At 43.3% G+C, this 22488-nt stretch overlaps 1 protein-coding gene across 2 annotated transcripts in view; it reads right to left on the reverse strand.

The window, feature by feature from the left end:
• The window catches only part of DEPTOR (DEP domain containing MTOR interacting protein), a 149855-nt gene that overhangs the window by 84082 nt on the left and 43285 nt on the right, over nt 1-22488 (reverse strand). The window contains exons 3-5 of one of the 2 annotated variants that reach the window (XM_078774670.1): nt 20621-20689; nt 19160-19338; nt 1060-1183 (exon numbers count right to left, since the gene is read on the reverse strand). In XM_078774670.1, the coding sequence (XP_078630796.1) occupies nt 1060-1183; nt 19160-19338; nt 20621-20689 (372 nt within the window). The remainder of the gene's footprint in view (nt 1-1059; nt 1184-19159; nt 19339-20620; nt 20690-22488) is intronic. The other variant, XM_068109955.2, reaches the window with a different exon arrangement.

A 22488-nucleotide genomic window follows, 5' to 3' on the forward strand; every position in this document is an offset into this window, starting at 1 on the left:
GCCATGAACAAACTTTCGTACAGCATGGGTGATGAAGGTTGTGATCAAGTTTCATTGAAATTGTGTGTGAAGTTTCAGAGAAGAGAGCACATACTTATTTTATGGGGTCAAACACCTCCCACCCACCCCCTAAACCCACCTAATGAGCACAGATTTTAATGCGGTGAAAACACCTTCGTTAAGCATCAGATATGAAGCTTGTGGCCAGGTTTCATCAACATCGTGTGTGTAGTTTCGGAATAGAGGGCAAATACCTAATTTGGTGGAGCGGAGCTCAACCACCACCCCCGCCCCCAACCCCCCCACCTGTACAGCCCCTCAATGAGGACACATTTTGATGCAGTCAATACACCCTCATTAGGCATCGCACATGCGGCTTGTGGCCAAGTTTCATCAAAATCGTGTGTTTGGTTGAAGCGATAATGACAAGCGTTTACAGACACACACACTCACTCACTCACCCACCTACGGACACTGCTTGATCGCATAAGCCCACCGGTATAAAGTCCAGTTGAGCTAAAAAATATATATATGGAGATGCGTTGTTCAGTCATGAGAGCAAAATGCATACTTGATTTAGTTCTAGTCTTACAGTCACACAGGGCAATCAGTCATTTTCTAATATTTCTTTTGGATGGATTTTACAAGTAATTATTTGTGTACAAATTCTAAACCAAGTGAAATGCTCATGGAACCATATGGACATCAAATCCTTCCACAAAACAAGTTGCAATAAAATCTAGATGAATCGAATCAAAATGCAAATCTATAATCAAAATAGATGAGTAATTGGAACTTAATATAAAAAAACTAGTTATGGATATAAACACAAGCATCATCAAGTACAAATTGTTCATGTGTACGCTTAGGATTTGGCAACAGTAGCTTCTCAACATCCATTACATAAAAATTATGCTTTCTGAAATCCTCATTTCTACGATTCACATAATTTATCAAAGCCACTCATGATTCATGGATGCATTTTTAGAAAATGAACACAAGTAGTAAATGTTAACAGATTGATCCCTTAAGGATGCGGTTTCAAAGGGAAGGATTTACTTGTCAAAGAGGCGCTGTCCTCTCATGAAAGCGTTCACACGGCTATCGACCTGGAATGTCCCGTCATCCTGACGGAAGCGATAGAGAAACTTTCCATCTTCAAAATACTTGTGCTCATCACAAACTGGTGAAGAAGAATGGGTATGGGAGTTGGAGAAGAGGAAGAAAGGTAGTATTATTTTTTAAAATGGCACATTAGAACTGGAACAATGCTGAAGGAGTACTGGGCAATGACACCACTCTGTTATACGAGGATTTACAAGGAAAATTAGAAACAAGAGGAGGCCCTTGAGCCCATTACTTTGTGCCATATCCACTTTGAGATTTCCATCACATTGGACCTTCCTAGGTCAATGAAGAATAAAGTCCTTAGGAAATGCAAGATCATGCCAATGTCGAAAAGACAAGTCAGGAGACGACGATGGTTCACGAGCGAGCGGTATTCAATGACAAAGGACGGACTATAACCGAAACAGGCCCGGACAGGCATGGCCTGGAAATGTCAAAACGAAGGTTACTGACCTTGAAATGAGATAGAAAATAATGTATAATCAGTTATGAGGTTAGTTAGCTACACAATACCGAAAATTCGGTGAAAAATGAAATGAAAATCAATAAATAAATAAATAAATTTTTTTAAATAATAATAAATGAAAAATCGAGCTCCGTGGGGCTAGACACATGACATTGGCCTAACCAAATATCGAAACCCCTGTCAGATTCCACCAAACCCCTCGGAGAAGATGTAGCTTGAAATCGATTACCCCCTAAAAAGACATATTTTTCGGGTGTGGCTCCGCCCACAATGGGCGCAATACGCCCACTCTAGGCAGGACACAACTACATCATGATATGAACCTCCCACCCAAGTTTCATCAAGATCGGATGATATCATCGGGTAGTTATGCTGCGGACAGACACAGACACACAGACAGACAGACGCACACACACCCACATGATGAATAGTGGTCACTTGATAACTCGTGAACCAAAAATTATTGACAGATTAAGCCAGAACAGCCTTAAAAGTGGAATGGTGACTTCATAATACTGATATCTACTAAAATGTAGTACAAAGTGTTAATGACGGGCTCCGTGCTGTGATTGCTACCAAAGGCAGACCTCAAACTAGCAGAAATTGTATAAATGGTTGCAAATGAATAACCTACCGAAATATTATTGGTAATCCAGCTGGCAACCAGAAGATTCTTTAACTGTAGACCATACTTTGCAATTCAATCCAAATATGTCTCATGTATGTATCTCCAAAAGGACCAAGTGGCAAATACTTAAAGAAAGATGTCATCAGTTTTTGGAGAAGTGCAGCCACTCGACTAGAGAAGATAGACTCAGACGCAGATGTCTTTAGTAGTCAGGCAAGTCCGTGGGGCAGAGGGGTACTAAGGTTTGAGAATGCGAAAACTTTGAGTCATGTCTTGAATCATATCAAAAGTCCTCCATGGAGCATTGTTGCAACAATGTGCTGGACGTGGAAAGGCAACACAATATATTTTTTTCGCGTGCACAGCCTGGCGGTGGCAGATGACTGCCTGCATGGAGCGATTCTTCATCGCAGCCAATCAGGATGTGAGCATCTCTACCAGCTGACTGTCATGGTAGCACAGTGATAATGACAGAACTTACTTCCGGTGGAAATTTACTGTTTATTTTGCACCTTAAAACCAGAGTTTGTGAGGAAGTTTTGCCGTTCACGTCAAAGAGGGGGAACACATTCGTAAAATGTGCCTGGAAATGGAAGAATTTGGGTGGCGAATACCATCAGGTCTGCGTTTATAACGAACTAAGGAAATATTTTGGCATAGAGTTTGACGATTCTCTGAATAGACTCAACAACATAGGGTTTCACCCAATGTGTTATCAAAGATATACCGAAAAAGGGCGTATTCAGGCTCATGAAAAAGGTGCGGGAGTCATCCTACTCTTGGAAATGTGCAAACACAAACAAAATCACAATTATATGAATTCTGAAATGCCTGCGCAACATGCTCAGTCAAAGATCCTACTAGCACCACCATCGGTGACACGGACGGTTCCTGCCAAAGATAGTTATGTTTGTGGGTGGGTGCCAATGAAATACTTTAGGGCCAGACAGGATTGTATAGGATTAGTGTGCTACGTATGTCGTGTAGAACACTCTTGTAACATAAGTCAGCTGCGTGTGTCCGGTAAGGTAATATATGTTTGTGTCCATGGCAAGGGGTGGAGCGATGTTAATTAGGTAGGGTATAGGGGTAATTAATTCCCTGTGTGTGGTTTGCCTCTGTTGTTTTCCGCTTGTTCCTTATGACATCTGCAACGCCAGCCATGCACTCCACACCTAAATTAATAACACTAAATAAAGTGACCAGAACCAGGGCATTCAAACACCACTGACGCCACCGGCCGAGTCATCACAAGGCCGTGAGGCCCCGCCCCGAGAGGGATGATTGGTCGTGGCCGTGGAGCGATGCAATGGCACTCACCGATTGGAGCGCGCGGACGTCATCAGAGAAAGTTCCAGAGCGAGGGACAAAAAGAACAGGTCCCGCCATTTTCTTTCTTCTTGGTCCTGACATTAATGAGAGCAGTCGCATTTCTTTTCCTGTCTCTTGGTCCAGGCGATTGGTGCGAGCGGACGCATTCTCTCGGTTCTTGGTGATCATGCAAGCAGTCGCATTTTCCCTCTCTTGGCTTTGGGTTTTACTGCGGTCAGTCGCAGTTCATGCTCCTCTTCTCTTCCTCTCTCTTGGTCCTGACATTGGCGTTCGCAGCTCGTGGACTCTGACACTCTTGGTTCGTGGCTGGGACACTCTGGGTGGACACATCTTTCTCCTGTCTCACCTCGGTGCTTTGTGGAGCGGACGTCAAGAAAGGAGTGAGGGCCTGTTAGCTTCCGGTTCGGCAGTGGCGGGGAACGGACTGCGTGCCAAGGCCCGTTTTCCCGCGCACGGACCAGGGACCCGCACGGTGGCCGACGGGGTTGGGGACCGCTTGAGGAGACCGCGGATTGCAGGCAAACGCGCACCACACAAACGCCTTTATTTTTCACCTTCGTTTTCCCCTTGTATTGTATACGGGTCCGTGCGGAGACGTCTCATTTAGAATTTTAGTACTGCGCATTTCTTGACCCTGGCATTAATTTGCATTAAACCTGTTTATTTGTTGCATTTTAATTCCGTGTCGGTCTTGTTGATTATCGTGGTTCGTGGACGCTCCAGTGGAGCCCGCGCAGGTAAGCTTCGTCACCCTCCGCTCCCGCGCGTGTAAAGAAGAGCCGCCATTGTTTGATTAAACGCCTCGGAGTTTAAGCCCGATCGGATACCCGGTGAACAGGACAATATGGATCATTTGTGAAAAGGAGAGAAATGTGAAGAAACGACTGCAAAGAACACAACCTGGAGATGCACTTCTCCAAGCACAACACATTAGTGCTGGTATGTACCCTCAATGTCCATCATGACTTCGTTTGTAAGATATTGATGAGATGAAGGCCACCTTAGGTTATACTAGTTGTGTCTGCCCATCACTTCGCTGATGTGTTTACTCAACCCATTTTCCCCCTTCCCTTCCCCCTCCCAACCCCCCCCCCCCCGCCCTCCCCACCCCACCGCTCCTCCCCCCCCGCCCCCCCCAGCTGGACATCCTTCCCCCTCCCTACCATTGTACGCAGTCCCGTGCCGCTAGAAAGGTTTCTCTCCCATGATGACAGGTTTTGACAGGCCCTCCATTTGGGGGGTAAGGGTGGGGGAGAAGGGAAGGGAGACAAATTCTACCATGTGTACAGTGCTTCTACTTCTCTCCCAATCACATGTCCCACTTCTTCCCTTCCTCTCCCCCCACCCTCCCCACTATCCACACAGAGTACCCGCTAGTAATGTCTAGCTTTGAACGGCAAGTTTATTGACAAAAAAGATTAGTGTAAAACTTCTGGGTACACAATACTTGTTTCAATATCTCCCCATTTGGTATGTATATGCAAGGATTATTTAAACGAGTTAACTCGAGAGAAACCAACATGGAATTGTCCATAAGAGAATCAAGTATAGGATTCATGGTGGTCTTGCATTTTCATTGTTTTTATGAAATCATGTTTCCAGGGCGTTTGTTGGAAGCTGCCACCTTCTGAGCCAAATATAGAAATGCATTGGACCAAATAACACCTGAGTGTTTACTGTTGTGATTATGCGGCAGCAGAAATGTGATATCATACCGCAATTGCTTATTGCTGTTCACCAATTTCTGACAAAATCAAATAAACTAAGCCTGGTTACCGGATCAACAGAAAGGTAAATTAATGGAACATATCCAAGACTTGGATCCTCCATCAGTCAGTCGTTTCATGCTTTGGATGATTTAGAGCAAAGTGTCGTGATTTCAAAATTCTTTCTGACAATATCATGGTGAATAGGCCTTGATTATATTTGTCACTTGCTTTTTACAGTTTATCTTTCAAAGAGGCATGTGAGGCCTTCTGTCTTGAAATCGTCGAGGAAATTATGATAAAAGACCAGCAAGTAAGTGTACAAACTTTCGAGGCTTGTAGAGATATTTGTGAACATGATTAAAAAACATCACTCCTTGAATGTTACGTGGAGGCATGGAAGTTATCTTTTTTAACATTTCCAAATATATTAATCAATTGTTATTTGTGTGATTTACGCTCAGTTTTTCACCAGGGTTGTTGTCATCACAGTATTCCAGTCGTTATGAAAGTCTCGAAGATTGAAACGGGGACCTTTTTCCGCAGTCATGTTTAAGTCATTTTGACCATTGCACACATTGTCTCTGTAGGCTCAAGTATTGTCTCTTATGTGTCTAACTAATCTAAATGCCTTTTCCAGGACTGACTGATCCGGTTGAAGAGCATGCTCTCGGACAGGTATCCTCAACTTCATTTTCACTGGCCACTGTGAAGCAAACTGCTTCCCTACTGGTTTTTGCTGATACACTGACGGCAGGTGCCATCGCCAGCAAGCTGGACTCATCCACAGACGTAACAGAAATGGAGACCAGCTTTATAGAAACCGGTGACGAGCTACCTTCGGCTTCACAAGCAGCCACTGCTGCACCTGGTCTCATACGATGGAAGAAGTTTGTAGGACTTACTTGACAGCTTTGTAAACAGTCTGAATGACCAAACATCCAGCGCCAAAATAGATTTTGGAAGTAGTGACTTGCTCCAGCAAACAATCAAAATGCACATCCGGTCGATGCTTTGCCAGGTTTTGGGTCTTTGTACCAGTTTGTTCGTGCCTTAATTGTGAAAAATGCTCAAAACAACCACTGAGCTATCCTTGGAGAAAGGGGATGTCGAGGATTTGAGTGACGAAGAGAAAAATGAGTGATGATCAAGGTAAATGTTTGAGCACTCCCACCATTAGCAGAGTTCAATTTGCACCTTAATCTTGGATACACATATTGTCGATTGGATAGAATTTGTACTCAATGTTCTTTTCGCATGTCATCTTCTACTATGATAGAAATTGAAACCTTTTGAATTTCAAATACGATACTATTCTTGCCGTATTGAATGAGAACATTATTGTTTTTGAAAGTGAACAAAGTCCTATTAAAATCATTTTCACCTGATGTAAGATCCCCGAATCCTATATACCTGGGTTCTGTAGTACAAGGTACGATATTTCACATTGCGGTCACATTTAATTATTGGACTAAAGACTGGTGTACCATTGTCCAATTCCCACGAGATCAAGCTTTAGAATCAAAAAATAATTGGGCGGTTGACGGCCACCGATCATGAGTTGGTGGACCGGTGGGCAAGCCGCACAGTCTCTGGACTCTCATCCGGCCTGGAACAAATAAACCCTGATGTGATTGCTCTCCATCCCAAGTATACATCATCACCAGGTACAACCCTTGTAGACCCTGCCTTCCCTATCCATCCCCTCATTAAGACTCCAAATCGTGACATTATAGTGACAAGATCATCCGTGGCTTTTTCAACCTTCAGCAATTGTGTAACTTACCATCTGAAACGGTCAGTGTAGATTTAATACAGGATGTAATGTATAAATGATCATTATATAGTCTTCAGGGACCCAAAATCTGTATAAATCGCAAGTTTCCGCGAATTGTACCCAAATAGTAATTAAGTGGGTTCATTGCTGTATTTCGTATTTGGAGCAAAGTTACCTTCAAGACGAGATTTACCCCTTGAAGGCGTGAAAGTTTAAAACTAAGGCAAGCACTCGTTTGAATTAAAGACTTACATTAAATTCTGTCTGTATTTGAATTAAAGGTGTTGTTTGAGATGAAAATACTGGTTAATATTCTTTAAATGACCGTATCACTATAATCTTTCAAAGGAGAGAGTGTGTGTGGGAACGGATCCTCCGTCCTGCGAAGTCCTTCCTTGGTACACCTGAGCTCCTCACTACATATAAGGCTTTCATGCGCAGCTCAATGGAATACTGTTCTCCCCTCTGGGCTGGTGCTCCTGCCTCACACCTCGCTCGGCTTCACGTTGTTGAAACCAAAGCTTTCAGAATCATTGGAATCTCCCGCGATGAAGCTAACTCCGAGGGCCTTTCACTTACTCACCGCAGGCAGGTTGGTGGTCTTTCTGTCTTCTACCGACTCCTCTCCGGCCTTGCTCCCCCAGCTCTCTCTGGGCTCTGTCCCACAAATATTCCTGCAGGTCACACAACATCTGCCTACAACCCTCTTATGGTTAAACTGCCAAAATCAAGACTCTCTGCTCACCTTCACTCTTTCATTCCTCTTTTCTCCCACCTCTGGAACAAACTCCCTCACTCTTTTCAATCCCACTCCTCCCTCCAGGTCTTTAAAACAGCTGTTCACCACCATCTCTTATCTTCTCCCATCCAAAACCTTGATCTTTTCTACCCCCGCTAATTTCACCCCAGATTCACTTTTTTGAAATACCAACTTCTTTCCTGGAAGTCCTTGCAGTGTCCTTGTGTTTTATACTTCTCACACCCCCCCACCTCCAATTCCCACGCCTCCTCCCCCCCCCAAGCCCTTTCCCTCCCACAGATCTCTCGATGTCCCTGCTCTCAAATGTTGTTTGTGCTTCCCCTTCTCTCCCCATCTTGTCTACCGCTCCTCTTATTACATGTTTTGTGTGTCTGATTTTTTTTGTGTGATAAATGTTAGCTCTTTCACGAGCCTCGACCCTGTATACAAAAATTTTTTTTAAAATGCACCAGGACCTTGTGGATAGCTTTTTGTTAATGTTCAGTAAACATATAATTAAATAATGTTAGTACACATATAATTATCATCAAGCAAAGTTGGTTTAGTACCCTCTGCGGAACGAATTAGATTTCTAACCACACTTGTGGGGTCCTACTAATGGACGATAGCGATCGGATCATACTCACGAAGCATTCTCCCCCATGCTGTCATTCTTCGACACAACTCGGAGAATAACCCACTCTAATATAGTATTGTCGCGTTCCCGGGGTGAAAATCCCTGGCGACGGATTAGCCGAGCAAGCTTTACACTCCGAGGCATTCAATTGAACTATTGCGGAGTTAATACGCGCAGGGGATGAAGCAGCGAAGGGTAACGAAGCTCTTACCTTCAAAGACCCCACTGGACGTCTTTGAACCTGGATAATCAACTCAAACCCGACACAAAGTTATAATGTAAAAATACCGGCTTTATTGAAAGAAATGCCGGTAACAAAAGAATGCACGGTAACTAAAATTCCTAATCGAGGGACTCTCCACACAGACTCGTATTCAACACAAGATGGAAAATAAATGTGTGTATGTGTGTTTGTGTGTGTGTGTGCGTGTGTGCGTGTACTTAGCCCTGGTCCCCTTGATCGTCCCGGATCGTCACAAGCCCCTGCGTCCTTGCATGGGAAAACACGCCTTCGCGTGCGGTTCGTGTGCGGGAACCAGGCCCGAGAGCGCCGTTCCTTCAGTCCAGCTGCGCTCATCCTCTTCTCGCAGCACCGACGTCTCTCAGTGCACCCAGACGACGCACAGTGACACTGACGAGCCAATGAAAGGACAATGCGGTCGCTCAAACCGATGAAAGCCAGGGACCACGAAGACAAAATGCGCGACTACGTCCGCCTTTCACGAACACCAGGAAGCAAGAGGGTGTAATGCGCAAATGCCACCACCAAGAGCGAGCCCGAACTCCAACCGCACACAACAAGGACCAAATGCAATCAAGCCCTGTATATGTGACCTTTCGCTTGCAATGTCCCTGGCGCAAGAGAGAAAATGTCCACGTATGCTCGCCAACAAAGCCAAGACCCAAGAGGAAGATGCACCTGCTCGCGATGAATGTCCCAGGTGTCAGAGCGCATAATGAATGCCACTGCTCGTAATTGAAATCCTTACGCAAGAGAACAAAATGTCAGGACTCAGGTCTTTTATCCTTAAGGCTCTTGCATCATCCGACGATCCCCGTGCGTGCTCCTATCAGTGGGTCCCTCTCATCGCTCGATAATACCAGACCAATCACTGCTCTTCGGGGCATGGCCCCACGGACCTGCCTGGTTGATGTTGCGATGTGGCAGGTGGCGGCGCCAGTGTTATTGTTCAATGTCCTGTTCCGGTTTGTTTTAATTTAATGTTTATTTTAGGTGTGGAGTGCATGGCGGGTGTTGTGGGTGTCATAAGGAACGAGGGGAAAAGTACAGAGGCGATTACATACAGGGGATTAATTACCCTTAATCCCTAACTAATTAACATAACCGCACTCCTCGTCATGGGGACAAAGATACACTCTTACACGACATCTGGTCTAAACGGATCCCTACTTATAGTACATGAGGGTTCTTCTTCTTCTTCACGACAGTCGGAGCACACTACCTATACAATTCTACCTGGACTAATGTATTGCATTGCCTACCCCCCCCCCCCCCCCCCACAAACGCAACAGTATTGTGAAGTATTACACATTACCAACGTAGGTGCACAAAGAGAAAATGTAGCCTCATTAAAAAAACTAGATATCCGTGATCACAAAGCGATCGCCAAGGGCAAGCAAGCCCACAATCCAATGATATTATTTTCAGACTGCCATATAACCTTGACCTTCAACATTTAGGGATAGAGTGTAAATTAAGAAAATGTGTCCCCATCTACAGTCTATCTCCAAAACCCAAGACCATGAAAATTGGATGAAAATTCTTCAAGTTATGATCAAAAAGGTGTTTATTGTTAATTAGGTCACAATCCGAGAAAATGATGTGAATGACACAAAACAAACTAGATGGTATTCATAGAATATTTCACCCTGCACACTGCACAGTCAACTTGGTGTGAGCCAACTGTTCTGTGTTTGAACATTGCTTTTCTAAAATTCAATGTGGCTGCCAGACCACGTGAGCGATGACATCATAAATTTATATTCTCTAAACAATTGTTGCATAGGTCATGCTCAATAAATTTAAAACTGATCAGACAAAGCTTTGTCCCTGTCGAATTATGACGTCATAATTATGGCACCAATGACGTCATCGTTAACAACACCTATTCCCCATATGGGGTTATTTACAATGAGCCATGTTTCAATTTTTTCCATAGAGCGGTTTTGGAGATATAGAGGTGCATTGTTTTTCGGTTTTTCCAAGATGGCGCCTGTAACACATGACCTATGACGTCATAATTATCATTAAAATATTCTAAAGGAGGAGGCGCGCCTATGGTGAAAATTTCGTGTCCATCAGACCAACAGTTGCTGGAAAAAATAAAATAATGATCGGGTGGATAAGTGTTGTATTTGTCGAATTATGACGTCATAATGAAGGCACCGATGACAATCATTAACATATCTTATTCCCCATGGGGAGTCGGTGACAATGAGCCAGGTTTCAATTTTTTCCCATGGAGTAGTTTCAGAGACATAGAGGTGCAAAGTTTTTCCAAGATGGCGCCTGTACCACATGACCTATGACGTCATAATCATTGAAATATTCTACAGGAGGAGGCCCTCCTATGGTGAAAATTTCGTGTCAATCGGACCAAGAATTGCAGAGAAAAAAATTCATACCGATCGAATCAAGCGTTGTACTTGTCGAATTATGACGTCATAATTAAAGTACCGATGACATCATCATTAACATCTTATTCCCCAAGCGGAGTACTTGACAATGAGCCATGTTTCAGTTTTTTTCCATGGAGCGGTTTCAGAGATAGAGGTGCAACCTTTTTTCGATTTTTCCAAGATGGCGCCTGTACCACGTGACCTATGACGTCATAATTATCATTTAAAAAATTCCACAGGAAGAGCCGCTCATTCTGAAAATTTCGTGCCAATCGGAATAACAGTTGGAGGAATATATTTTTTTCATCATGATCAGATCAACTGTTGTACTTGTCGAATTATGACGTCATAATTAAGGCACTGATGAGATCATCATTAACATATCTTATTCCCCATGGTGAGTACTTGACAATGAGCCATGCTTAATTTTTTTCCATTGAGCGGTTTGGGAGATATAGAGGTGTAAAGTTTTTCCAGGATGGCGCCTACACCACGTGACCTATGACGTCATAATATTGACCAAAATATTCGACAGGAGGCGACCCTCCTATGGTGAAAATTTCATGTCAATCGGACCAACGGTTGCCGAGAAAATGAATTTTTAAAATGCCGACACGGCACACACTTTACTTTACTGAAATGCAGACACGTACGTACCTGAATGCTTAACCCCGCTTTTCGCTTCGCGAGCGCAGGGTAATAACAGATGCACAAATTCAGTGCTGGCACACTATTATGATGCAAGAACATCTTTGAAGGCTAAGAGCGGTCTGAGATTCTGCATTGGCAAAATTGAACGATGACAAAAACGCTTTTCTTTTATTTTTGTTAAGACCACCATTTGATGTTAACCTTTAACTCGGAGGGGTATGACGTAAATTAAGCGTAAATGCGCCTTACTCTAGGCGACAGATGCCAATTTCCGTCTGATGGGGCAAACCTTGGTCGGGTTTGGTGAAAAATATAAAAATGTCTATAATTGGGTCGACTTAAAATTAGGTCAAGGACAAAAATCATTATGGCAACCTCGTGTACTTTGTATTCCCATTATTAATGCAAATTTTCATTCCGAAAGCCCCAGCCGGATCACATACAAGTATCATCACATATAAATATGAACGTAAGCATACATCTCGGACATTGGCAGAAAAAAGGGAGAAAAGAAGAAAACCTAAGTGGTGGTTTAAGAAATTCTGAGGCATCATTAAAAATTGGGGGCAGTAACTGCAGAAACAAACCCTCTAACAACAACACACAACAACAGGCATTGTAAGGCCATTTTCCCTGCTAGAGCGGGGGGTTAGCCTTCAACAGGTATAATATTTATTTTAGTGTGCCACCTCTGTTTGTGAGGGGTTCACAACTCATCACATTGCAAGACCGAGTGACCTACAGATAGTATCATCTCAGAGGATGCTGCATTCAGAAATGCAAAGAAATGCAAAGAAAATGTATTGAAATGAAAATGAAAATGAAAGAAATGCAAAGAAATGGGGAGAAAGACCTGGCCCTCCCATATGCCTGTATTTTGTGGCACAATATCCACAGATCACAGATGACTACCAATTATACCACCTCCAGTAATGCAGAGAATAAAAACAAACCCTCTAACAGGTATAATATCCTCTCTACCCTAAATGGGGAGGCTGAAAAAAAACCAACGTTATGGAGAAGCCTGTCTGCATTTTGTTCAATATACAGACTTGGCATTTAATATGGAATATATACATATATGTTTTGACTTGGGTTTAATTTCTGAACTCGGTATATCAATCTGGTGAGTTTCTTTTACGCTTCGGTGATTTCTTTGTTAAAAGAACCATGTCACTGATTGTCTGTCGCAGCAAGAAGTCAATAACAGGATTATATCACAGGTGGCGTGACAAAATGTACGGACAGGTACATTTGACGATTGGCTTCACAATTGGGTATATAAGGGTTGTTGCGTTCTGTATTAGTGGAAAACAACTGCTGCACGTCTACAACGGTTATTGCCGCTTCCCCTGGAGATGGTCCGTCAACTCGACAATGCCATTTGTCATTTAGTGGTGGCTTTACGAAATTCGGGCATGAAACAGCATGCTATTGCTTGGCAGTATGGCATCACTCAAGGTCAGGTGTCAAAGATCCTGAAACTAAATGCTCAGAGGGGTGTCCCTACTCCAATACCGAGGCCAGGACGTCCCCGCAGAACCACAAGGAGGGATGATCGCCAGCTGCACCGGTTAGTCCGCAATGGCCGTACCAAGTCAGCTAATCGGCTTAGGGCTGAGTGGCAGCAACTGACAAATGTGCCTGTATCCAGAAGGCTAGTCGACCAATGACTGGTTCAAGCAGGCTATCGTGCCCAGGCGTCCCCTGAGAAAGCCACGTCTGACCAGACAACACCGCCAGCACCAATTGCAGTGGGCCAGAGAGCACCGTCAATGGCAGCCAGGACACTGGAATCACGTGATCTTCAGTGACGAGTCTAGATTTCTGGTCTATCGTCAAGATGGCCGCGTCCGAGTGCGCAGACAAGTGCATGAAGCCTACAACGAAGATTGTATAGTGCCAAGAGTCCAAGCTGGAGGTGGTGCGGTGACCGTTTGGGCTGCTTTTCATGCAGGGGGCAAAACTGACCTGGTTGTTCTGAATGGAAACCTGAACCAGTTCAATCACAGGGCCATTCTGGAAGAAACATTGCTTCCATTTGTTCGTGCAGCCTTTCGAGGAAACTTTGTCTTCCAAGATGACAATGCACGGCCACATCATGCTCGCATGATCCAACACTTTCTTGCTGACCGTGGTGTAGAGCATATGGAGTGGCCTGCCATGTCCCCGGATATGAATCCGATAGAGAACTTGTGGGCAGAATTAACGCGTCAAATCGACAACTTGGACCAGCAGCCTGCCTCTGTGCGTGAATTGCAGCAGGCTATTGTCACTGCATGGCAAGCGATTCCTGTCCAAACCTTGGCAAATCTCGTGAACAGCATGCCTCAACGTGTACGTGCTCTCCTGAATGCTCGTGGGGTTACACGAAGTACTGAACTGTAATTTTACTGTCCGTAATCCCAGTCGTAATTTAACTTTTGTTTTTGGTAAAAAATTTTTTGCCTAATGTGCAAAATAAAGATATACTTCTGGAAAACGCACAGAAGTTTAACACAGTACTGTCCGTGAATTGAGTTCGATATCAGTTTACATCACTTTCAAGGATCAATTTATTTGCTTCAAAATGTCAAATGTGGTTTTTGTTTCTTTTAAAGGTCACATTAACCAAATCTAGAATAATTTCAACATAATTCCAATGAACTTTTGGTTCTAAGTCATCTTGAAAAGTAAGTTCATCCCCACAAAAAAAAATATTCCATATTAAATGCCAAGTCTGTATGTGGGGTCACCTTAAAACGCTGGTGGACCAAGGTCATCAGCATCTGATAACTTTGAAAGGGAAATATGTTATCTAGGCCATTCCACAGGAGCATCTCCTGAATGCTGCTATGGAGGATTTTAGGGCAACGAGTAAGTCACGCGATCACAATAGAGGGCGGTATTGCGGAGGTGCGTTAAAACGTGATGAGTTGAACATTCTACAAAAGAAACCCCATCTTTGCCGATACAAAACAATAAGTTATAAAAGATTATTTTTGCGCTAATAAAAATGGGTCCCCCTGAATAATTGCCGACAGGACGTACAGTGCAGACTAAAAGTATCCCTGTTTGTCGGTTCATTTCCTAAAAACAATATTGTGTTCCTTTGAGGTTTGTTATGATCCAATCTGACTTCCTGCCCCCTTGAAAAACAGCCGACTCTGGCGAGCCGTGCTGAGTGTGCGCAGTGACTGGAAGAAGGTTATCAAGCAACAAACACGCTGCATCCCACTCCGTTAATAAAACATCATGATCACCGACCGTCGACCTTTAGATATATTTTTATGCCAAATGTCCCTTCTGTGTCCTTCATCTTTTATACCATTGCATCAGGATGATATGCAAACCATGCAAATCAAATGCAACCCATGCCTACCACTGCTAAGAGCAAAACTACCCTGTGAATGATCTACCGAGAGACTGCTTTGGCATTGCCGAGATCAATCTGAGAGTGTGGCCATGAACGGAATGGATTCCGATGGGAGAAGCATGCCCAAACACCGGAGAATGCATGAAAATGTAACGCAAGTATTGTTTTTTTGTTAGGCCCAATAAAGTTCAGTAATGAGTTTAAAGTTCTTTAAACAATAAAATTACAGGTCAAATTTGAAGCATCCTTTCAATATTTTAGTTTTTTTTAAAATCATCAAGTAGGATATATGAAATTGAAGTACGAGTACAGAGTTGATCAAAGAAAACAAACGTATTCTTCACAAACATGATGGATGTGTATGGATCCCACCTCACCACGTCCACAATGTGCTCGAATGCTTAAACACGATTCCATCTAAGGAGATTGTGACGAATAAAAAGGTACGTGATGTACCATGTCATGTGACAAAGAGCTGCAGCAGATCGTTCAGCTCGTAACGTCAGCAGGTAAAATGATCTTTGAATGACTGATTACTAGAGGTGGCAGTCATGGTGCTTGGCTATCGCTCAAGAAAATGGCTTAAAGCAGTCAACGAAGAACTCCACTAAGAACGACTCTCATATTTACCTGCAGTGGAAGACTGGGGAGGAAAATCTTCTTCAAATAATAGAACGCAGAGGCCACAAAACGGTAAAAACCAAAGGAGCACAACCAACTCGAGATTTTGTCTGAGAATATAGACTCGAGAGGTCAGATGTTCTACCAAAGTACGGCTTTTAACTTGAACCGAGTGGGACACATTTGGCAAGCTTTAATAAATCCCCTCAGGGGAGAGATGAAAAGGGGGAAAGGGGGAAGGATTGTGTGGTGAGAGAAGGGAGGGAATGGGAGCATTCAGGGGAAGGGTGGTTGGAGAAGATAAGGGAAAAGGTGGTGGGGGAGGAAGAGGGGAAGGGTGTGGGGGCAGGGATGGATAGATATTTGAGGCATGGGTCTGAAAAATATAAATAAATAAAAAGAATGCAAAACATACAGCAAAGTTCTCTCATCATAATCGTTGTTGTGAAGAACAGCAACAATCAACATGCAGAATGTGTATGAAAAAAACAAAAAAAAACAAGGACCAATGACGCCAAGGGTTTGAACCCTTCATGAGAAGCAAGCAATGTGGAACACTGACAATGGTCAATGCTCAATAATGGATGAGACCAACACACACACACACACACACAACAACGTCAAGTAGATACACACAATATATATATATTGTTGCGGATTTGAGAATCCTGTGTTTGTAAATATCACCCTCTGTAAGTAATGTCATGATCTTTGTAAATACCTCCATTTATGTAAAGGTCAAAGGTCGTCCCCTTAGTTAGTCCATCGCATGCACCTAGAAAATCATATACCCTTCTATCACGAACCTCGATTCAGTATCCCCAAAAAAAAAAAAAAAAAAAAGGTTATTTTTCTTTATTATGTTTTCCAGTTTAAGGCTCTGTTGCCCATTAGTTGACACTGCATTGCACCGAATCGAATAAGATAGATCCCCTTTTTCAAATTCCCCCAAAGCCTTCATTGCCAACTGCATTATTGCCAACTGCATTATTGCCAACTGCATTTGCCGCCATTACGGCGTGGTCAGCTCGGGGAAGAAGGGCGTGCCCGCCCATCGTCATCAAGGGTGGAGCCAGAGAGCCCGTGCCCACCAATCGGCACTGCAGAGAGCGACCCGGTAGGCGTGCCCTCTTAACCCGTGGCTTGATCGCGGGAAAAGCCATAAAAGGAGGTTGGGAGGGACTGCTTGAAAAGATGAGCTCGGAGTCGGACACGAGGCAGAGCAGCTCGTTTGAGGGGAAGCTGAGAGAGGTTTTTGAGGGAGGTGCGCTGGACCGCAGACAAATTCTGTGAAGTAGTAAAGGAGCGTCGGAGACGCAGGAGGCGGAGGACGCGTGAGACAGCTGCCGGTGTGAAACCGAATACGTGGAGCTGCCGGCTCCTCGCTGTCAGCCCGAAGCGGTCCTGTGTGCCGGGTTTCGCCTCGAACCCACAAGCGTGGACCAAAGCGCGAGCTTGGAGCCGAACCTCGACGCCTACCATCTACCTGGACCCTCCTCTGCCGTCCCGTACCATCCCTGCCATACCATCTTTTTGTTTACGTGAGTTTGTCTTCTTTGTTTTGTTTGTTTTGTCCCTGGGGTTTAAGTAAGCCTGTATAGATAAGTAGAATTGCACTGTGTCTCCTTCTTCTGTAAATTACATTCGTTTTCTTTCCTTCTCCTTGGTTTCTTTGGTTTTGTACAATAGTTAGTAATAAATACCTGTGTTCTTCCTACCTTCGTCTTCTTCTTCATGCTCGTCCGATCGTCTTTGAGATTTCCCCCATTGAGTAACTGTGGCGCGATTTCGGCCAACGCTTCGGAATCGGGTTAGTGACTGTTAATAGCTCGAACTCCGGGTTGCTAAAACCGCTCGGCAATTGGAACATCTAAAACCGTGGTTCGAGCGGGAGTCCCTCCCCTGCTTCACGGTCAGGAGTGGCACTCAGGTCCTTGGGACTTTCGTTGACCAAATACCCTGGCTGCTCCCGACCGGAAGGAGCGTTGGGACCCCCAGGATTCACGTCGGTCAGTCGCAGACAAGGGGATTAATCCCCCCTTGGTAAGGGGAAAAGGGGCCGACGTTGAGATCCGTAACAATATACTGTATATCAACAACAATGTACACCATTGTGTTTAGTCATCAGCGCTATCCCATCTGCCATAACTAGACAATAACCAATTATGCCACCTCCAGTAATACGGCAAATACATCATGCCGGGAGTTAAGGATTTTTATTTTTTTTGTATACAGAATCGAGCCTCGTGATAGAGCTAACATTTATCACACACAAAAAAACAAAAACAAAAAAATCAGACACACAAAGTATATAATAAGGGCAGTGGTAGACAAGATGGGGAGAGAAGGGGAAGCACACAAACACAACATTTGAGAGCAGGGACATCGAGAGATCTGTGGAAGGGAGAGGGCTTGGGGGGAAGGGGCGTGTAAGGGGGGGGGGGGGGGGGGAGAAGTATAAAACACAAGGACACTACAAGGACTTCAAAGAAAAATCAAGGTTTGTGAAGGTGAGCAGTGAGTCTTGATTTTGGCAGTTTAACCATAAGAGGGTTGCAGGCAGATCTTGTGCGACCTGGAGGAGTATTTGGGGACAGAGCACAGAGAGAGCTGGGGAAGCAAGGCCGGAGCGGTAGAAGACAGAAAAGGGTCATGGGAATGAAAACACCATGAAGTAAATGTTCAGCTGCCATAGCTTAGAATTACTCATGACATTGCAAAACCGAGTGACCTACAGACAGTATCATATCAGAGGATGCTGTCATTCAGATGGGGAGAAAGAGCTGGTCCTCCCATATGCCTGTATTTTGTGGCAATTAATAAGTCCTTTAACGTCTCTCAAATAGAGGCCATTCTATGCTTGGCTAACTATTAGACATGGAAATTAAATGGAATAGGAATATGTATATATAGATATTATAATGGTAAGAAAGAGGTGAGTAGTTCTGGGTTAAGTAAACCAAGTTTATGGGGTGTGGATAAAGCACAAATGGGGTAGGCCAAGTGGCCTCATCCTGTGTCTAAGTTAAGTTTACTTCTATTTGTTTGTACGTTTTCACCAACTAAAGAAGAATCCCTCTACTGTGAGCAGCAGTGTTTTCAAACAGTATACGTCAGATTATTATTGGTAAAGCAATGTATTTTATCAACTAAAAGTTGCCAAGTGTTTAATCGCCATGGGAAATGAGGTGTAGATGACGTTCTAAGCATTAGTTGTTGATTGGAGAGGGGAAAAAATTGTATGTTTTACAAGTTTGATGTAGGAACGATGCTTAAAATGGCAGCCGCACCTCAACTTCCACAATGGGAAACGTACCCTCGGGACCGGGATCACGTACCCGGGATCCGGGACGTACCCGGGATCACCTCTTGTTGATAAATAAAAATTTTATGTTGTCCGCCAGATGCAGAACGACAATCTTTCAAGTAAACAGCGGAGCATTAGTCGGGCTATTTAAGACCGGGTGGGTGTTGAGTACCGTGATGGATGACACCGTGTTGCATTAAGTGATGCATGATTTGCCCAGCAGTAGTTCGATCGCTTGCTTCTCCCTGCTGCACCAGCCAGTCAACAAGTTCCCGGGTCACAAAGCAGTTGGGGTAGGTGCGCAGGAGGTGTCGGCGGTCTTTGATTACCCGGCCCTCATGCAGTTGCAATCTGGTGGGAAAGGCATGCACCCATCATGATCAAGAAGGTGAATGTTTAAGAGTAAGAATGGAACTGGGACAGTGATAAACTTCCTGTATCTCAATAGTAAGATATTTGAACTCAGCCAAGTGCAGGATAAAAACTAGTGGGAAGAACAATGAAACACCTCAAGTGATTTTGGCATGTTCTATTGTGAGAAACATCGTCTAAAATGTTACATTTCATTTTGCATAGAGCTAGTGGCTTCAGAAAAGGCCAACCCCTGCTCTGCAGGGAAAAATGGCCTCTAAAGGTGGTTCTAGTGGCTTCAGAAAAGTGTGTGCCCGAGTTATTTCCGGAGACTTGTTTATCATCCTGATTATCCGTCGGCTCAATCAATATTGAGCTAAATACTAAATAAATAATAGTTAATCAAATAGATTACTGCGAATACAAAAATTTTTTATCTGAAAAAGTCATTATGAATGAAGTCTAAATTGGAAAATATATTTCGGGGAAGGGACAAATTATTGAGCCAGCAAGTGCTATTTTGAAAGGAGTTGCACTTTTACAATCATGATGTTGACAAAGATCAAATAAGTAGAAAATCAAATGCATTATTACCCCGTGCAGCGTGCATGAAGCGAAAAGCAGGCTTCAGCAATTGGTTCATTCTGTCTGTCTGTCTCTTCCTTTTTTTTTTTTTGTATACACAATTGAGGCTCGTGAAAGAGCTAACATTTATCACAAAAACAAATCAAAGAGACAAACAAACAAAGTATATAAAAAGGGGAGCGGTAGACAATATCGGGAGAGAAGGGGAAGCACATAAACACAACATTTGAGAGCAGGGACATCGGGAATGTGTGGGAGCGAGAGGGATTGGGGCAAGGCGGTGTGGAAAGGGGGGGGGGGGGGGGGGGGGGAGAAGTTAAAACACAAGTACACCAAGGACTTCCAGGAAAGAAGTTGGTCTTTCAAAAAAGTGGATTTGGGGTGAAATTAGCAGGGGTAGAAAAGATCAAGGTTTTGGATGGGGGAAGATAAGAGATGGTGGTGAACAGCTGTTTTAAAGACCTGGAGGGAGGGGTGGGATTGAAGAGAGTGAGGGAGTTTGTTCCAGAGGCGGGAGAAAAGAGGAATGAAGGAGTGAAGGTGAGCAGAGAGTCTTGATTTTGGCAGTTTAACCATAAGAGGGTTGCAGGCAGATCTTGTGCGACGTGTAGGAATATTTGAGGGACAGAGCCCAGAGAGAGCTGGAGGAGAAAGGCCGGAGAGGAGTCGGTAGAAGACAGAAAGACCATCAACCTGCCTGCGGTGAGTAAGTGACAGGCCCTCGGAGGTAGCTTCATCGTGGGAGATTCCAATGATTCTGAAAATTCTGTCCACAAACATCAGTTTATGATCGAGGAACAACTTGATTTCAATTAAATATTACATTTTGAACACGGATCGGAAAGCAAACCTCTAGTTTAGCAGTACTTTCACTCTGAATTTGTTCTAGATTGCACATGTGCAAAAAGTGAGGTAATCGTTTTCTGCTGTTTGCATATCTGGCAGTCAAAAAACTATTAAAAACAAGTACAGATACATTCAAAGTACACCTCCCCATGCCAAATAAATAAATATCCTCCACCACGCGGCATTGCCGGGGCGCCTCAGGCGCCCGTTGACACCGCCGCATAGCACAGAGACGGTATCGGAAGGGAGAGGTGTGCAATAATTATTGATTGATTAATTTCATAATAAAAATAAAAATAATAAAAACCATAAAATAATTAATTTCTTAATCAATTGGATAATAGCATACCTAAACCACCAGTTTTCATCTGAAGCTGTAACTTTTTGAAAATTAATTAAATAATTAATAAAAAACGATATAACTAATTGATTAGGTGATTAATAAATAAATAATCGATTAATTGATTAATCAATAAATCAAAAATATCCTTTATAGCCACATAACATGGTCACTGTCGTGTCCAAATATCAGCTTCCTAGCTCAAAATGAGCCTGAGATATTGCCCAGAAGAGAAAGAAAATAAATAAGTGATTATTATAACAAGAGCAGCACTCTTCGACGTCACGACATCGACCGATATGCCTCTGCCCACATTATTATCTATATTATAATAGCCGTAGATGATTCTGTCTGTCTGTCTGTTGGGTGTCTGTCCAGGGTGTGGTTTGCAGAGTAGCTCCACCCATAGCTCCACCCATTCTGGGAGTGGCTTCATATAATTATAAACAAATATCCACCATTTTATTAACTCGCATAGCTTTGAGGCCTGTTTTGTAGGCCCGTGGTGTCTTGCTCTCTCTCCCAGTTTTATTTCAAATCAAATTCGATATATCCTTTCATTTTTCACAGTCGCTAACATAGTTTTAGACTCGGTTGAAAAAAAACGGGAAGAAAATCCAATGAAAGTTGCCCTTTATAGAACGAAATGAATTCTCAAACGCCTGTAACTTCAAGGCCATCGAGTCTCTCTCACGCCTTTATCTCCAATCTAACTCATCATATGATTTCATTTTTATCGATGGTTTCAGACTCGGTGTCAGCAATAATTGAGAACATTCCACACACGCGGGAAAATGCAGAGATATATTTTTTTAAATCGCGTCATGGTGTATCATACACCGCCCAACATGACACCGACGGCAACGTGTCAATATATATTAAAAATTCGCTTTTGCTTTTCCGTTAAGATATATTACTTTTTCGTTTGATGACAGTCGTCACAAAAACGTCACCAATGATGCCGACATATATTTCTTCGTTTTTATTTCGTTCAACATTATTAGCCGGAAGTAAAATATGTTTCAGGAAATTACCGAGATATTTCTTAGTTTTTTTTATTAGTTATGTGCGCATACACTTTAAATAGGTTTATTTGAAATCTTTAATTTTCCACAAACATTCCACACACGCGGGAAAATGCAGAGATATATTTTTAAAAATCGCGTCATGGTGTATCATACACCGCCCAACATGACACCGACGGCAACGTGTCAACATATATTAAAAATTCGCTTTTGCTTTTCCGTGAAGATATATTACTTTTTCGTTTGATGACAGTCGTCACAAAAACGTCAACAATGATGCCGACATATATTTCTTCGTTTTTATTTCATTCAAAATTATTAGCCGGAAGTAAAATATGTTTCAGGAAATTACCG

Source organism: Myxine glutinosa, chromosome 3, assembly GCF_964187855.1.
Source record: "Myxine glutinosa chromosome 3, kmMyxGlut1.1, whole genome shotgun sequence".
Taxonomy (NCBI): Eukaryota; Metazoa; Chordata; class Myxini; order Myxiniformes; family Myxinidae; genus Myxine; species Myxine glutinosa.